At 31.9% G+C, this 17,457-nt stretch overlaps 2 protein-coding genes across 2 annotated transcripts in view; one reads left to right on the top strand and one right to left on the bottom strand.

Annotated features, from left to right (window-relative positions):
• Positions 1–828, bottom strand: part of LOC114341669 (golgin subfamily A member 2) — a 31,726-nt gene extending 30,898 nt beyond the window's left edge. The window contains exon 1 of the mRNA XM_028292480.2: positions 681–828. Within this exon, the coding sequence (XP_028148281.1) occupies positions 681–734 (54 nt within the window). The 5' untranslated portion in view covers positions 735–828. The remainder of the gene's footprint in view (positions 1–680) is intronic.
• A 6,312-nt stretch (positions 829–7,140) lies between these two features.
• The window catches only part of LOC114341711 (TBC1 domain family member 25), a 43,512-nt gene continuing 33,195 nt past the window's right edge, over positions 7,141–17,457 (top strand). Inside the window, exons 1-2 of the mRNA XM_028292522.2 lie at positions 7,141–7,523; positions 7,618–7,823. Coding sequence (XP_028148323.2) covers positions 7,473–7,523; positions 7,618–7,823 — 257 coding nt within the window. The 5' untranslated portion in view covers positions 7,141–7,472. The remainder of the gene's footprint in view (positions 7,524–7,617; positions 7,824–17,457) is intronic.

Raw genomic sequence — 17,457 nt, 5'->3', positions numbered from 1 at the left:
TTAAATTATATTATGAAAGCAATATTACACTTAAAAACATCCCTACCTACCATGCAAATTCAATAAAATTACACAGATAAACGGCAAAGTTATAAAATAATACAAACTACGCTCAAAATTATATCTCATAATATATCTTACACTTCCTGCATTTCCATTTTCTTTGACTTGCAATAATATTGATCATAAAATGGCTTTGTGGCGTCATGAATTCGGCCGAGCTCATGGAAAAAAATGAACTAATTCAAACCGGCAAATGTTTCAGTTGAAAGAAATATATTAAAAACATTGAATTCCAATAAAACGACTTAAAACACAATGAAATCTACTTGTATTCTAGTGAAAGAAAGAATTAATTCCATGTGCCCGGCCCGCCCTTGATGGCTCGAATAGGTTGTAACTATTGACAACATTAATATTATCCCAATGTAACAGGAACACGTTATTATTCTTGAAAATTAACTTTTTAGTTAAAACCATGAAGCCTAATAATGAATAAACTGAGAAAATAAAAAAATTCATACAAAAACTAACATGGCTGCCAAAGGACGCCGATGATGTGGCCGGACGATATCGGCCAAACACAAAATATTCTTAAAATTAGGATAAAAATATTACCTCAAAATAAAATAGAAACGAAATACAGTATCTTGAAGCAACTTTGAATAAAAAATTCTTACCCTTTTCCTTGAATTTGCCAACTTCAGCTTCTGTGCCTTGGATGCGTCCGCCATGATGTTGTATTGCGACGAGAAGAGAACGAATGAACGAGAACGAGCGAAAATGTGAAAAATGCCACTTCTTCGCAAGCGAAACTAACCGAAAGCTTTTGACATGTGCCATTTGTCAAATAAAGGCGCTTTCATTTGAATTAATCGGCGGAAAAGTAGATTTGAAATTATAAATATTTATTTCTAAACCTATAATATATTTCCGAAAGTATTATTAACAACAAAAATTATTATTCAAGGATAGATTTAGTAAATCAAATTAAAATAACTTTGTTAGGATGACAGAAGAGAAACGAAGATGCTTGTCAGAATTTCCGAGCAATTTAACAAATAAAATGGTAGTATTGTTGTCACATGATTCCTTTGCAATTACTTGATTGGTCAAACTGATGACCTGCCTATGCGGCAATTTACGAAATCTGCATAAATGGATTTAAAGAAATAAATTTTATGAAACAAATTTCAGTTAATAACTTTGTTGTTTGTTTAATAGATAAATATTTCAATTATCATTTAGAAGCGTCCATACTTCTTATTTATTCACGATAAATATAATAAAGACTTATTTATCAATAGGGGAGAGTAGGGCACATTCGGCCCCATAATTGTTTTTAGGTAAAAAAATACAAAAAATGTTTCATTATATTTAATTTGCAAACAAAAAAGTAAAATTTGCACTTTTGTCCATTTAAACAGTAAAACAATTTTGTTAAATATACATTAGTCTTTTGTTAATAAATAAAAAATATATATTATATTACACTCTGGCTGATTGTGCCCCCAGTGGGGGTACAATCAGCCAGGCCAAGGGGCACTTTGGGCTGCAATGTTTTAAGGTATATAGAAACGACATTGTTACAAGTTAAACTGTTTATTAAAGAAAGAATTATTAAACATTGTTTTGAAATACATAATATGGAAAAGTAAGAAAATTAGCAGATCAAAAAATAACTAATGAACTAAAAAAACATTATTAACTAATAGCTAACAAAGATATTTACTTAACCGTAATTCCTTCAAGGTTGTTGTGAAATGTCACCGTTGAATATCTTCGAGATTGAATATCTTTGATAGAGCAGGTATTTGGTAAAGTCAGGCATGAATACTTGATTTTTCGCAGGTTTCTGTATCCTCTATTTGAGAAAAAGAAAATTTATTAGAATTTCCCCCGCGCCGCAAATATTTGACAAAATGTTCAGAATCAGATATTGTTTCAACCACATTTCCAACATAATCAACTACTTTTGTTTTCAGTTCAAATTTTACTAATATGAAAGTGTCTTTTATGAGTTCCTCGCCGGATTCAAAAGATTCAAAACTTTCATTGTCATCCGAGTCGTCACAAAAATACTAACTTCCGATTCACTGCTATATTAGAGCTGTCATTAAAAACTTTTTTTTATTTTGGATTTAGGCTTTCTTTGCTTGTTCATCCCTATTAGTTAAAACTTTTTGCTTCTTTCTTAGATTACCTACAGTCCGCTTTTTTTGATTTCACGTTTTCTTAATTTTTTTTTCATTTTCTATTTCTTCCAATTTCCAATCGCTGTTCTTTAGAAGTTTCTGTATAAATTCTAGATTTTCCTTGGTCTGCTTTAATTTTTCTTTTTTTATCTTGACGTGTTTCAATTATTGGTAAAATCTTACATATTCCGGACTTAGAATTTTGCTCGAAACTGTTTCGTCGCTGTCGATCCCCGACTTTTCTTTCATTATTATCTTGTACATAGTCATCAAGGACTGCGTCGACATTTTTTGAAGTAGATGGCTGATTATTTATTTCAAAATCTGCATCTTGATTTTAGATATTTTCACGTCTTGATTCATTCTTACTTAGTGGCATCGAAATCTGCGTCACTAAATGCTTGTGAATTGTAAAAACTCTTCAGTCGTCATTGTCCTTAATATTTTTTCAATGCGAGATTGCAAAGTTTGTCTTTTTAAATTAAACGTTCTGGCTACCGCTCTTTGGGACATATTTCTTGAAAAGACATTTTGTAGAGTATCTTTTAGAGATTTGTTTTATTTTGGTAATTTCTTACCATCTGCAATACAAAAAAATATCAAAACAATCAGTAAAACTACTACTAAATTAGTGTGGGGCACAATAGGCCACTGCATAATGTACTCCATTAGACTGGCCGAAAGTACCCCGCCTGACTTTGCTAGAATTAAAAATTTATTGTGACCTTCTGGTCTAAGTTAGAGGATATGTCAATGCATATTCTGAAACTAGAGATTTTCAACCTAATATGAGCAAATTTTTACAAAAATATCTGGACAGCAACTATCAAAACTAAATAAAATAATTTTTTTTAAACTTACCTTTAGCTTGAAAAATTATTATTATTATTATTAGAGAGAAAATTATTATTAGAGAAAAATTATTATTATTAGAGAGACGGCTATTGAAATACTTGGGAAAACGTCAGGAAAGAAGTTTGAGGATAAAGAGACTTGGTGGTGGTAAAATGAAGTACAAGGAAAAATAAAAGAGAAGGGAAAATTATATAAACAAGTAATTGGACTTCGTAAGTCCTAGGTTTTCACCCAAAGTAATCGAAAGTAGAACAGGAAGACGATATTTGAATTTTACGTGTAACTTTGCGTGGATTGATATACGAATTTACTAATTTTGAGTCATTTTTACTAAACTTTGACATTTGTCACCTCATTTGTAATTCTACCCGGTATAATGGCGGAGGAGTTATATTGGCGGTCGTACGGACCGACAGAAAGATTGCCTAGGTCAAATATCTCACCTTTAGTACCATCCTTGGATTATAAAGGCCGCGTCTCACCATCAAATAATTTGATCAAACAGTTTGAGCAAACTTGACGTACTTGAGGAAGTACGTCAAAGTGACGCCACAATTGCAGTTTTTTTTTAAATTCTAAAAATCTGTGCTCTCACTACCAGTCTAGTTTGATCAAATTTTTTGTATTGAGTTGTCTAACTTGTTTGTACTTTATTTAAAATCAAAATTTTTCATTATTATCCATAATGAACACTCAGGATGTGACGTCACTAACTGTCACTTTCAGTTTGCTCAAACCAGTTTGATCAAATTATTTGATGGTGGGACGTGGCCTTAAGCTTTCATTTGACACCTCATTTATCATTCAAGCTGGTATAATGATGGAGGAGTTATATTCGAGGTCGTACGGACCGACGGAAAGACAGCCTAGGTCAAATATCTCACCTTTAGTACCATCCTTGGATTATAAGCTTTTATTTGACACCTCATTTGTCATTCTACCTGGTATAATGATGGAGGAGTTATATTCGCGGTCGGACAGACCGCCGGACAGACCGCCAAGGTCAAATATCTCACCTTTAGTACCATCCTTGGATTATCAGCTCTCATTTGACACCTCATTTGTCATTCTACCTGGTTTAATGACGGAGAAGTTATATTCGCGGTCGTACGGACCGACGGAAAGACAGCCTAGGTCAAATATCTCACCTTTAGTACCATTCTTGGATTATAAGCTTTTATTTGACACCTCATTTATCATTCAAGCTGGTATAATAATGGAGGAGTTATATTCGCGGTCTTAGGGACCGACGCACAGACCGCCTAAGTCAAATATGTCACCTTTAGTACCATCCTTGGATTATAAGCTTCCATTTGACACCTCATTTGTCATTCTACCTGGTATAATGACGGAGGAGTTATATTCGCGGTCGTACGGACCGACGGAAAGACAGCCTATGTCAAATATCTCACCTTTAGTACCATCCTTGGATTATAAGCTTTCATTTGACACCTCATTTGTCATTCTACCTGGTATAATGATGGAGAAGTTATATTCGCGGTCGGACAGACCGACGGACAGACCGCCAAGGTCAAATATCTCACCTTTAGTACCATCCTTGGATTATCAGCTTTCAGTTGACACCTCATTTGTCATTCTAGCTGATATATTGACGGAGGAGTTGTGATTACAGACAGACGGACGGACAGACGGACGTGGATAATACAAAGTTTTCACATTTTTTCAAAATTGGGTGAAAACAAAAGTGGCAAGAAACCAGATCGGACATATATCTTCAAAACTATATAGTCGCCAAAAAGGAAGCGAAAGTAGCAGTAGCAAAAGCTAAAGCAGAAGCGTATTCAAACCTATACGATCAACTTGATACCAGGGAAGGCGAAACGAAGATATATAAAATAGCCAAACAGAGAGCAAAGAAAGCAGGAGATTTTAATCAGATTAGATGTATCCGAGATGAAAATAATAAAATACTTATTTACGAAAAGGATGTCAAAAAGAGATGGAGAAAGTATTTTGACAGTTTATTGAATGAAGAATTTGACAGACAGCATGTGGAGTTAACGGAGACAGACAGCAATGGTTACCAGAATAACAAACGAGGAAGTGGCTCAAGCGCTTCAAAAAATAAAGAAAGGAAAAGCAGTCGGACCAGATGATATTCCTGGGCAAGTATGGAGAGCATTGGGAGAGACATGAATAAGTTGGCTAGCAGGTCTATTTAATAGAATCATGGAAGTTGGACAAATGCCAGACGAATGGAGAAGCAGTATATTAGTACCTGTCTACAACAACAATGTACAAACTACAGGGCTATAAAACTACTTAGCCACACCATGAAAATATGGGAGAGAGAAATTGATAGACGGATACGTGAAGAAACCGAAATATCCGATACCTAATCAATTTGGCTTTATGCAGGGCAGATCAACAACAGATGCAATTTTCATTGTAAGGCAACTGATGGAAAAATCCAGGAATAAAAAGACCAACGCTCATATGGTATTCATTCATCTTGAGAAAGCATATGATAGAGTTCCTCGAGAGATTCTGTGGTGGGCACTCAATAAGAAAGGAGTCCTTGCGGTGGTGAATATGTAAAGATTGTGAGAGATATGTATGAAAGGCCGCGTCCCACCATCAAATAATTTGATCAAACTGAAAGTGACAGTTAGTGACGTCACATCCTGAGTGTTCATTGTGGATAATAATGAAAAATTTTAATTTTAAATAAAGTACAAACAAGTTAGACAACTCAATACAAAAAATTTGATCAAACTAGACTGACAGTGAGAGCACAGACTTTTAGAATTTCAAAAAAACTGCAATTGTGACGTCACTTTGACGTACTTCCGGAGTTTGCTCAAACTGTTTGATCAAATTATTTGATGGTGAGACGCGGCCTTGAGGGAGTAACGACTAGTGTTAGGACAGGTGTGGGAGAGACTGATAAATTTCAGGTGAAAGTAGGATTGCACCAAGGCTCGGTGCTTAGTCCTTATCTATTCTCATTAGTTTTGGACCAGATAACAGCGAAACTACAGGGTAGCATTCCATGGTGTCTAATGTATGCTGATGATGTAGTGTTAATAGGAAATAGTGAAAGAGACTTAGAACAAAAACTGGAACAGTGGAGACAAGCTCTGGAGGAAAAAGGTTTAAAACTTAGTAGGACAAAAACAGCGTATTTGGAATGATCATTTAAAGATATGAAGTTACTGCAAATAAAATGGTAGCTTTGGATGGTGAAATGATTGTGAAAAGCAATAGTTTTAAGTACCTAGGATCGGTATTACAGAGTAATGGAGAAATAGATGGAGATGCATGCAGTAGAATTAGGGCTGGATGGATTAAGTGGAAAGAAGCGAGTGGTGTGTTATGTGACAGAAAAATTCCAATGAAGCTGAAGGGAAAATTCTATAAAACAGCAATAAGACCGGCTATGATGTACGGAACTGAATGTTGGGCAGTGAAAAACAAAGAGGAACAGCGAGTGCATGTGGCGGAAATGAGAATGCTTAGATGGATGAGTGGAGTGACAAAGAAGGATAAAATTAGAAATGAGTATATTAGGGGAAGTCTAGGTGTGGCACCAATTGATGCCAAAATGAGAAAGCATAGGTTAAGATGGTTTGGTTATGTTCAACGTCAAGACGTTAATCACCCAATACGAAGAATAGCTGAAGTGCAGATTCCTGGAAGGAGTAGGAGAGGAAGTCCAAAGAGGACCGGGGGGAACGATAAGGCAGGACATGTTGGTCAAGGGGATTAACATTGATGAGACCCAAGATAGAATTGTGTGGAGAAATGCAATTAGGGAAACCGACCCAGCATAGGGATAGGGCAAAGAGAATGATGATGATGATGACCTTTAGCTTGAAAAAACACACTTAAAAACAAAACAAATATTTGGACGCTGTTTATGGCAAAAATACCAACAACTAAAGTGAAGATGGATTGTTGCCACATTTCTAGCGAAAAATCGGCGCTTATTTAAAATTTTATTTGCAGTGGCTGAATCTGCCCCCAGGCCGAATGTGCCCCACTCTCCCCTACACTGATACATATCCCTATCCCTATCCCTTACTTTAGTCAAGGATATTTGTTATCAAACTTAAAATGTTCATTATCGTTCTATTTTTGGAACAGTAGATAGTTTTAAATAATGTAAAACATAAATGCAAATCGAAATAAATCATCTACGATTTTCTACAATAAAAAAAATATAATAAAATTGACATTCTGATAACTGACAGTGACATTTACCAGTTGTTTTTGAGTGGTTGAAGAATGGTAGGAACAAATTGAAATTTTAATGCTTTGATTTTTCAGTTGATAATAAGTCTTGGAGTATGGTGTGATATATTGAACATAGTGAAATGTTTAATATATTAAAAAATGTATATTCCTTTCTGTATGTAATTGAACCATCTATTTAATATTTCATTAAAATTATCAGTTAACATGTCAGGAGTATTTGGATACAGCCGAGAAGCTGTAAGGGTAAAAGTTAAGGTAAGATGCATACTATTATTTACTTAGTATATTAGAATTGTCCGAAATAATAACAGTATTATCAGCATACAATTTTATATTTATTTTTGTTTAGAAATGTGAAAGAAATCAGCCACCAGAAATGAGGAAGTTCAGTGTAGATCCCCAAATAACTTCTTTTGAAGTGCTGCAAAGCATTTTGGCAAAAGCCTTTGATCTCAAGGGGGACTTCACTGTTTGTTTCAGAATATATGATGTGAATGGATACGAAACATACATGCCCATACTTTCTGATTGGGATTTGGATGCTGCCTTTTTAAAGTAAGTGTTTGTTTCATTTTTAAAATGAAGGGTCAGGGGAAGAACTATGAATGTCTATTTGGAAGCATTTTCGGTAAAATGAGAGACAAAGTTCATATTCATTGGTCCAATCTGGTGACATGTTTTTAGTACAATTCTCATCATTATTTCCCCTTTTCCATTCACAGGTTGATAGTACTTTTTCTAAGCTAACAGATTGCACAAAAATCGCAAAATGACCAAAAATTTACATTTATCGTTTTTCCCTCTGACCCTTCAATGCTTAAAATATTGGCTTCACACATGTGTATCATATTATGTTTGATCCAGTAGTGGTAGGGGAGCAAAGTATGCTAAATGTGCAGTCACTCGAGCGCTTTGGAGACCTAGTGGGTTGTGAAGAGTAGGTCCTAAAACCAAAAAAAGTTAAGTAAAATTTTCCATTTTAGTGGGCGCTTGACATTTTTAAATTTAATTTTCCATTTCCAACAATTGTTTTTTCCGATTATAACGCCATCTATGCATAATTCGAAAAAATGTTTCCAATAAAAGTTACTTATTTTTTCGTGAGGAATCCAAATCTGCAATAAAAAATAGGGGCTCCTATTTAAGATTTTAAAGTAACCCCCCACCCCACCTCCTTAGGGGGTCGTATTTGGTGCCATTCGATAGATTTTTAAAAATAATAAATAAGTATATTTTACAGTTTTTCGATCTGATGTTCATTTCGCGAAATATCGCGGGATTCGTATTTAAAATATTAAATTTACCCCCCACCCCTCTCCGTGGAAAGTCGTGTTTGGTATTATTCGATAGATTTCTAAAAAATATTGAGCGCATATTTTTTAGTTTTTCGATCTGTCATTAATTTCGCGAAATATTCGCTTTTTTCTCATGAAACTTTGGGACTCACCCATTTCCTTACGACCGGCTTAAATCGTCAGATTTTTGAAATATACACTCTTTTGCATGTACTTAACTTACCTTATCTTAATCTGACAATTTCGAGCTTTTTTAAGGATAGATTTTTTTTTTCGGGCCCCCCTTAACGAACTCCCCTGTGTTAAGAGCCAATATATGGTAGAGGTACATCTGCAGGATACCAGGTTTCTCTCCATATGATAATCTGACGCGCTCGAGTAACTGCAAAAATCCCCGCTTGGGCTCCCCTACAATAGGTATATGGTAGGTATTTTACAGAAGTGTAAATGTTCTAGGAATATAATGTTCTCATAATTTTATTTCATAATGGAAATTCCAAATGTCTAATGCCATGGTCACAGGATTGAATGAATAATATTCACCGTATTTATTATTATTTTTAAATACTTTATTGACCTTTGTGCAATATTTACAAACAATAACAACTAAACATATTATATCGTCGCACTAGAACAATACTAGGATATCTTAAAATATTTGACTTTTGAGTTATCTGCTCTATCTGATGTAAAATTTCATAAGCTATCTGGAGAGATACTAAGATTTGTTCAATCAGCTGCTTTGTGGTGTTTATGAGAAATATCCTAATATTGCACTAGTTGATTTGTTGGAAATACCTGGGTTAAAAGTAAGATATAGTCTGTTCGCTAAACTCAGACGCAACTGGCTACATATTTTAGTCGTTAATTTTTTTGTTTTTTGCCAATTTTGCAAAAATTGGCGAAATTACTAACTATTTAGTGATTATTAACTATTTAGTAATTATTTTTTGCCAATTTTACTAAAATTGGCAAAATTACCGACTAAAATATCTAGAAAGTTGCGTCTGAGTTTAGCGAACAGACTATATCTTAAAATACCTTTTTATTATCTGATTAATATTTGCCTTTTCTAATCATAGTTGTGGTGAAATACCCGGACATTCCCACATGTCTTAGTCTAGCCCCACATCTGCATTATGATTTTTTTAACATATCTGTGTTTTTAAGTTGTCTTTATTATACTAGCAAACTTGTCCGACTATTTCACCAAGTGTGGCAAAGAAAATTTTAAATTAACCTAACATTCCAGCTTTACTGAGTGGACCTATTTCAACTCCACAGGAAATGGCAATGATCATAAAATTAGCCAAAAAAACAGGAAAGCCATACATGGTTAATAATCTTCAATTTTCTGATATTTTAGATTGAAAAATTTTTAGCATGAATTGCTGTCTGACTCTTACTACGAACATTTTACTCAGACAATTGCGGAGGGCAAAACAAGAACAGATTTATGGCTTTAATGTTCTTGTACGTTATTAGGAATTATAACATTGAGTCAATTAGCCATAAATTCCTTATCGTGGGGCATACCCAAAATTAGGGTGACTCTAACATTCCTGCACAGAGTCTGCCAAAAAAGAGCTTTACTGAGTGGACCTATTTCAACTCCACAGGAAATGGCAATGATCATAAAATTAGCCAAAAAAACAGGAAAGCCATACATGGTTAATAATCTTCAATTTTCTGATATTTTAGATTGAAAAAAGTTTAGCATGAATTGCTCTCTGACTCATTTTACTACGAACATTTTACTCAGACAATTGCGGAGGGCAAAACAAGAACAGATTTATGGCCTTAATGTTCTTGTATGTTATTAGGAATTATAACATTGAGTCAATTAGCCATAAATTCCTTATCGTGGGGCATACCCAAAATGAGGGTGACTCTAACATTCCTGCACAGAGTCTGCCAAAAAAGAGCTTTACTGAGTGGACCTATTTCAACTCCACAGGAAATGGCAATGATCATAAAATTAGCCAAAAAAACAGGAAAGCCATACATGGTTAATAATCTTCAATTTTCTGATATTTTAGATTGAAAAAAGTTTAGCATGAATTTTACAAGTTTTTCTAAAAATTCAATTGGAGAGAAAATGCTCTGGAGCAATATTAAGGTACTGCGAGTGGCCAAAGAAAGCCCAAATAATATTTTCTACAAGGAAATCTTTGGTACCAATTCATTTAAACAAATTAACGTTCGAATGAATGAAGTTGACAATATTGCTCCAGCTTATATGGAACGCCCTAAAATTCCCTTTAAGAAGATCTTTTAAGTTTAATCCGACATATCCCTGCTGAACATCACGATTTTTTTAAAAATTTAAAATCGTACAAGAAAGGTCAACAAAAAGATCAAGAAGTTAGCGATTAAAAAATGTTTGCGGAAGTTTTTTTTTTCAATTTATTATTGTTTATTGAGTGTAATTTTAGTATAAATAATTTAACCAGTTGGCAATATTTGATTTCATTTTATAAATTTATGTAATAATATTATGTTTGCTATTTCTTGAAGTTTCAGTAAAAAATAAAAAATTACAATACCTACTTCATTTTTTGCGAATAATTGTGTAAAAAAAGCTTGAAAAATCAATGAAACAAGACAAAGTGGGCAAGTGCGTCAAAAAATAGTGTAACAGTGGGATATTTTTAAATGCTTAATAGTAACAAAATTAATTGTTGAAAAATAGAATTGGTGAAATACTAGGATAAGCTGAAGAAAAATAAAGATATTTTTAAACATTATTACAAAACATAAATACAATACTAGGACAACTTCAGCAAAGATAAATTGTATATATCAAAAATGTTTAAAGTGTAAGAGGAGGACATGTTACAAAATCTCAGTTTATTCTTATTATTTATTATTTCAAATTTTCAGTTGAACTCTAAACACACTCAAGAACAAATAGGGCACCATAACATTTAAGAAAGAATGCAATAAACTGATATAAAATATTTTTATTTCATACTTTCTATGGAGGAAATTTAAAACTCAATTTACTTGAAACTATATTTTTTTAGTTGTCTTAGTATTGTTCTAGTACGACGATATGTTATATCACATATTATATGTTTAATAAAAATATGTTGTGTAAATATACATTCAACGTTTGATAAAGTATGGCATACAAACATTATCATTAAAAATATCAACAAACAAAGGTGTCAGTGATGTATTTTGATGCCAGCATTTTATTTCTGGGGTGTTCCCAATCAAAGGTTGGATATCATCATCACTATCTTTACTCCATATACCGCTGCTATGAAGAGTTTATAGAGCTGCGTTTAAACCAGTCCCTTAAATTTTTCAACCAGGACACTTTCCTTCTTCCTATGCTTTTAAGTCCATATTGCAGTATCGAAAATACGTAGCATCTCAAAGCTCTTACTCTCAGTTCTAATCTAAGATCTTTATTGCAGATAATTGTTTTTATTTTTACAAACTTGTCTCTCACTATTTCTATCCTGGCTCTTATTTGTGTCCTTTGATCATTATTTTCTGAAATCCAGTTTCATTCTGATTTTTGGAAAGAAACGGATTTTAGAAGCTGCTAATGCATTTTGACAGAGACATTTGATTTTTTTAAATATTCGTTGTTGAACACTTTTTTAAAATATCAATACCTTTACTGTTCTTAACTGAAAGTTAATAAGTTTAATATGTACCAGTAAAACTGTAGTACAGTCGAACCCGCTTATTGGGATAGCCTTCGTGTTAAGTATAAGTATTCCTATAACCGAGATATTCTAATATCCGATCATTAGTGGTTAGTAGAACCGTTTCTGGACCTCAAATTTCTATTCATTAAAGCGGGATATTCCTTTAACAAGTATTTTAATAAGCGGGTTCTACTGTATTACATTTAAAAAAGGGTTATCTTCTAAATTAATGATTTTATAAACAAATATACTTAAAGACAAAATAGTTGGAAAATAGATATTTCATTCCATTGACATCCCGTATTTAACACATTTGCTGCCACCTGGCGTCAAAAGTTATTTTGCGTGCATGAGTAACTTCTTCTGAGTATACTTTAGCGGTTGGGCCAAGTCCACCTATTTTCATCTCTAAAAATCATATTACACTTTAGGACCAGTCTTTTTGTGGCACCCTGTATATGCATAATAATAAATATATAAGAACTTGAACTAAACAATGATGCCATAAATATTAATGTGTTATTGCCAATTCTTTCTGAATTATTATTTATATGTTGGTTCATTTTTGTAAAAAGAAAGAATTCTTTTTCTCTGGATAAACATAACACACTTTTTTTCTTTTGTAGCCATTATCTTATCTTTCATAATTGATTAGCTGTTATGCAGTTTAGCAGATAATGAATTATAGTAGATATCTGTGTTGATTATTAATATTTATTTAGTTATTTATTTAGTAAACATTTTTAATAACCGTTAAACTTTGTAAAACTGGTAACAAATATTTAACAAAGAGTGCTAAACATTCAATGACCTTATCATTTTTTATCTAGTGGGTATAGATTGATTTACTATGTGTAATTTATCAAATTACACATTTTTTTTCAGTTATTTTAATTATTATAAATTATCGAATAATTAAAATAGAATCGTGTAATATAATTACAATAATTATTATAATATAATCAATAATTATCGAATTCTATTGTAGTATTGTAATGTCTTTATTTCTACTGTTTACTATCTAAAACTATAATAAACTAAAATAAAAATGTATACCATTTTTATTCAGAAGGCTACCAAGCTGCAGACGGAGGTTGTGAATTGCAGCTTTTTAGAATTCTGTCTTGTCTTCACTGCAGCATCTATCTGGCTTGCAAATTTTAGAAGCCATGGAGGTGTTACGAGGGAAATGGACCAATAAGTTTTCAATTTAAAAATCTTTTAGTAATATTTTTCAATATTATTAATGTTGCTATTACGATTGAAAACTTTACCTTTTATAACAAACTACTTTTTAAAAAATCTTTCTAGGTGGTTCACTGTAAATACACTCCTGGCCAAAAAAATCCGGACACTTTAAAAATGGGTCATTTTTGATGCCACGAATTTCCTAAACCTGTTGTCCGATTTAAGTGTTTTTTTTAATATATAGCCTTATTCTTTAACAATATTGCTGTAATAATATTGTTGCTAGACAGGTAAATTGTCATTGTATACCGTGTGTAACTGTGTAAACTGTGTTTTAATCCAAACATGTTAAAATTAAAACCCAACTATAGCCTCAGGTTTTCTTAACATTCTGTTTTTTTTATTCATTCGCTTATGTTAGATAATAAAAAAGTTAGGTGCTTTAACAACTAGCCATGTTTTTCATCAATACAGGATGTTTTTAAATAAGTATGACAAACTTTAAGGGGCAATTCTGCATGAAAAAATAATGCTTTATAAACGTATGTTCGCAAATGCTTCGTTTCCGATATAGGGGGTGTTGAAATTTTTCTTACAAATTGACGATTTATATTGCTCTAAAACCGATTGAGATATACAAATTAGTCCAAGTAATGAAGCTTGAAATAGGACAAAACCTCGCAAATTTTACAGAATGGATCGATTTGCTTGAAAATTTGAAAATAAGTAGTGGATAGTCCAAGGATCAAAATCTATATGAGGCCGAAAGGCGCTTTAACCATGGGAGTGGTTGCCACCCTATGTCGGGGGTGGAAAGTTTTTATTTTATTTTGACCGCCAAAGTTGTTAAAAACATTCATTCTAAGCAAAAAACGTTCTATACATTTTTTTGATAAAATTAATAGTTTTCGATTTATTCGCTATCGAAAGTCTTAGTTTTATAGCGAAAAAATCAATGTTTTTAATCCGTTTTCTGCTAACAACTCAAAAAGTTTTCGTTTTATCAAAAGAACTTTGCTTAACAAAAATGTACCTTTAAAAAAATAAACAAAACGGGTTCTTTTAATTTTCTTTAAGACCAATAGTAATCGAGCTATACTTTATTATATGTTAGCTCTTCTTCGTCAAATGCTAAATATTGTATTTTCAAAGTCAAAAGACGAGAAAACTGTACATTTTTCGAGGATAACTTGTTTAAACTAATTTAAAGTATTTAGAAATATTTATTTCCTGAAATATAAAAGTAGTCTCTAGCTCAAAAATTAAGTGACTTATAATAAAAATAATGTCAGTCCCTATTTTTTTTTCAGCGAAAAAGTGATCGGAAACTTCACCCTACTCACCACCCTAATTAAAATTAGTCATTGACCTTATTTGGTCTTCTTTTTTTTTTTTTTTTTTTCAATTTCAATTTCAATTTATTAGCCAAAATTTTCATTTTTAAGTACATATAATATAATATACAGAAAGACACCTAGATGTGAAAACATCTGTGTGTGTCTATAGAAAAATCCTAAATAAATATAGATTACTTATAAACAAACGTAACAAAAAAAAACACATTCGAGAAATCAAAATTATTTGGAATTTAAACTTAAAACTAAGTAAAACAGCATATCTATATAATATAATAATATGTAAAAAATCCAACTTATAGGTATTAAGAATTCCAAAATCAAAAAAAGAACATTTTTTTCAGGATTTATAATTCAAATTGTGTTTTGTTTCCAATAATACAATCAACTACCTTTTTATTAAACATTTTTATGGATTTGATTTCTTTTATTTTGTTTGGTAGTAAATTATAATACTTGGGTGCCCTAAAAATCACAGAATGTTGGCTTATTCCTCGACTTAACTGTGGTAAAACTAAGCTTCTTTTGATGTTACCTCTAGTTTGATAATTATGTTCTATTAGTGTCTGTTTGGAGAAATTTTTATGAATATATGTGCAACATGTTGAAATATAGAGTGTTTTCAAGTCACAGATTTTATTATTATATAATTCGGTTGTAGAGAAAAGTTTAGGTTTTTTTAACATTATTTTAATAATTGAATTTTGAGCTACTTTGAGATTTCTTATGTTGTTTTCATATGCTCCACCCCACAACAAAATTCCATACCTTAGTAAAGGCTCAATTAAGGATTGATAAATCATAGTGATCAGTTTTTTTGCAAGAAACTCCCTTAGCAGATAAAATTTATGCATAAGGGCCCTAATCTTTTTTGTTAGGTATGTTATGTGGTGTTCCCATTTAAGATTTTTATCTAAATATACTCCTAAGTATTTTATGACATTTACTTGTTCAATAGGATCTTCAATGTTTTGTATGTTAATGTTTTCAAAGTTTGGACGATTTGTATCATTTATAGAAAAGGCTACATAATTAGTTTTTTTAGCATTTAGAAGAAGTTTAAATGTATCAAGAAAATTTTTGATATAAACTAGATCTTGTTGAAGTTTCTGTTTTGCTTCTTCCCATGTAGATGCAGAAAAAATTATGACTGTATCGTCAGCATATGACACGATTTTACCCCTGATCTTAAGATTAAATATTGAGTTTATATATATATTAAAGAGTATTGGGCCTAAAACTGTACCCTGTGGCACTCCAATTTTAATAGTTCTTGGTTCGCTGATAGCATCTTTATTTATGTATTGTTAATAGGTTCTAGAGGTTTGACCGGCTTATAATAGTTTTTAAATAAATGGAGTTAAAAACGAATAACGAATTTTTGTAGTTTTACAAAAAATGTCCTTTTCTTCATAATAGAAAGATTATCATCAGATATACGAAAAAATATTTAAATATAAAATTGTAGAATATTTAATTTCCAAGAAAACAGTGTAAAAAAATTTTTTATACGCTAAAAATTGAGTGAACTATTAACAATTAAAACTTATGCAAAACCATGCAAAAACCTCCTTTACCAACCCTTTCAAACTCACCTCTTTTTGCGACTGAGGATTTAAAAGGATTTAATATTAATATCCTTATAGACCTTATAAAAACCTACAAAATTCTTTTTTAACAAACCTTCTAGGATAAAGAATATAAAAGATACGGGTAAAAAATCAATATATTTTTTTGAAAAAAAAAAGGAGAATTCCAATTGGAAGCATAATAATGTAAGTTAGCGATGTTTTTAGTCATTGGCCTTATCTATTCTTCTTTATTTAGGCATTAATAATAGATTCCAGAAGTTTGACTGGCTTAGAATTAGTTTTTAAAAAACTGGAGTTAAAAACGAATACCGAATTTTTGTAGTTTTGTAAAAAACGCCATTTTCTTCCGAATAGAAAGATTAGCATCAGAGATACGAAAAAATGTTTAAATATGAAATTGTAGGTTATTTAATTCTTAAGAATTTGATTTAAAAAACTTTGTTCTACGACAAAAATTGAGTAAATCGTAAATGAGTATATTATCGAAAAACATTGATTTTTTCGATATAAAACTAACACTTTCGATAGCGAATGAATCGAAAACTATTAATTCTATCAAAAAAATGTATAGAACATATTTTGCTTAAAATGAATGTTTTTATCAACTTTTGCGGTCAAAATATAATAAAAAAGTTCCACCCCTAGATGGGGTGGCAACCACCCCCATGGTAAAAGCGCCTTTTGGCATCATATAGATTTTGATCCTTGGACCATCCACTACTTATTTTCAAATTTTCAAGCAAATCGATCCATTCTGTAAAAATTGCGAGGTGAAAAGCTTGAGTTCCTGGACTAAATGGAATTTGGTGGGTTTTAAGAGGTAGTTATTTTTTGACATACAACTAAGGAATTTTATGTGATTTTAATTAACTGGGTTATGAACAAAGAGATTCTGCAGTGGGATCTCGTACTATAAGAGTGTAATGGCTCTATAGTTCTTGCAATCAAGTTTATCCAGGGTTGGAAAAAACCCGGGTTTTTTTAAAGCCCAACCCGATGGGTTTTTTTGGGTTTTTTAGGGTTTTTTCGGGTTTTTTTGGGGATTTTCAGTTTTTTATTTAGATTTGATATATAGTTTCTGCTCTATCAAAAGT

The sequence above is a fragment of the Diabrotica virgifera genome, chromosome 8, assembly GCF_917563875.1.
Source record: "Diabrotica virgifera virgifera chromosome 8, PGI_DIABVI_V3a".
Taxonomy (NCBI): domain Eukaryota; kingdom Metazoa; phylum Arthropoda; class Insecta; order Coleoptera; family Chrysomelidae; genus Diabrotica; species Diabrotica virgifera.
Note: the sequence above shows the minus strand (reverse complement) of the source record. Positions and strands in the feature narration are given on the sequence as shown.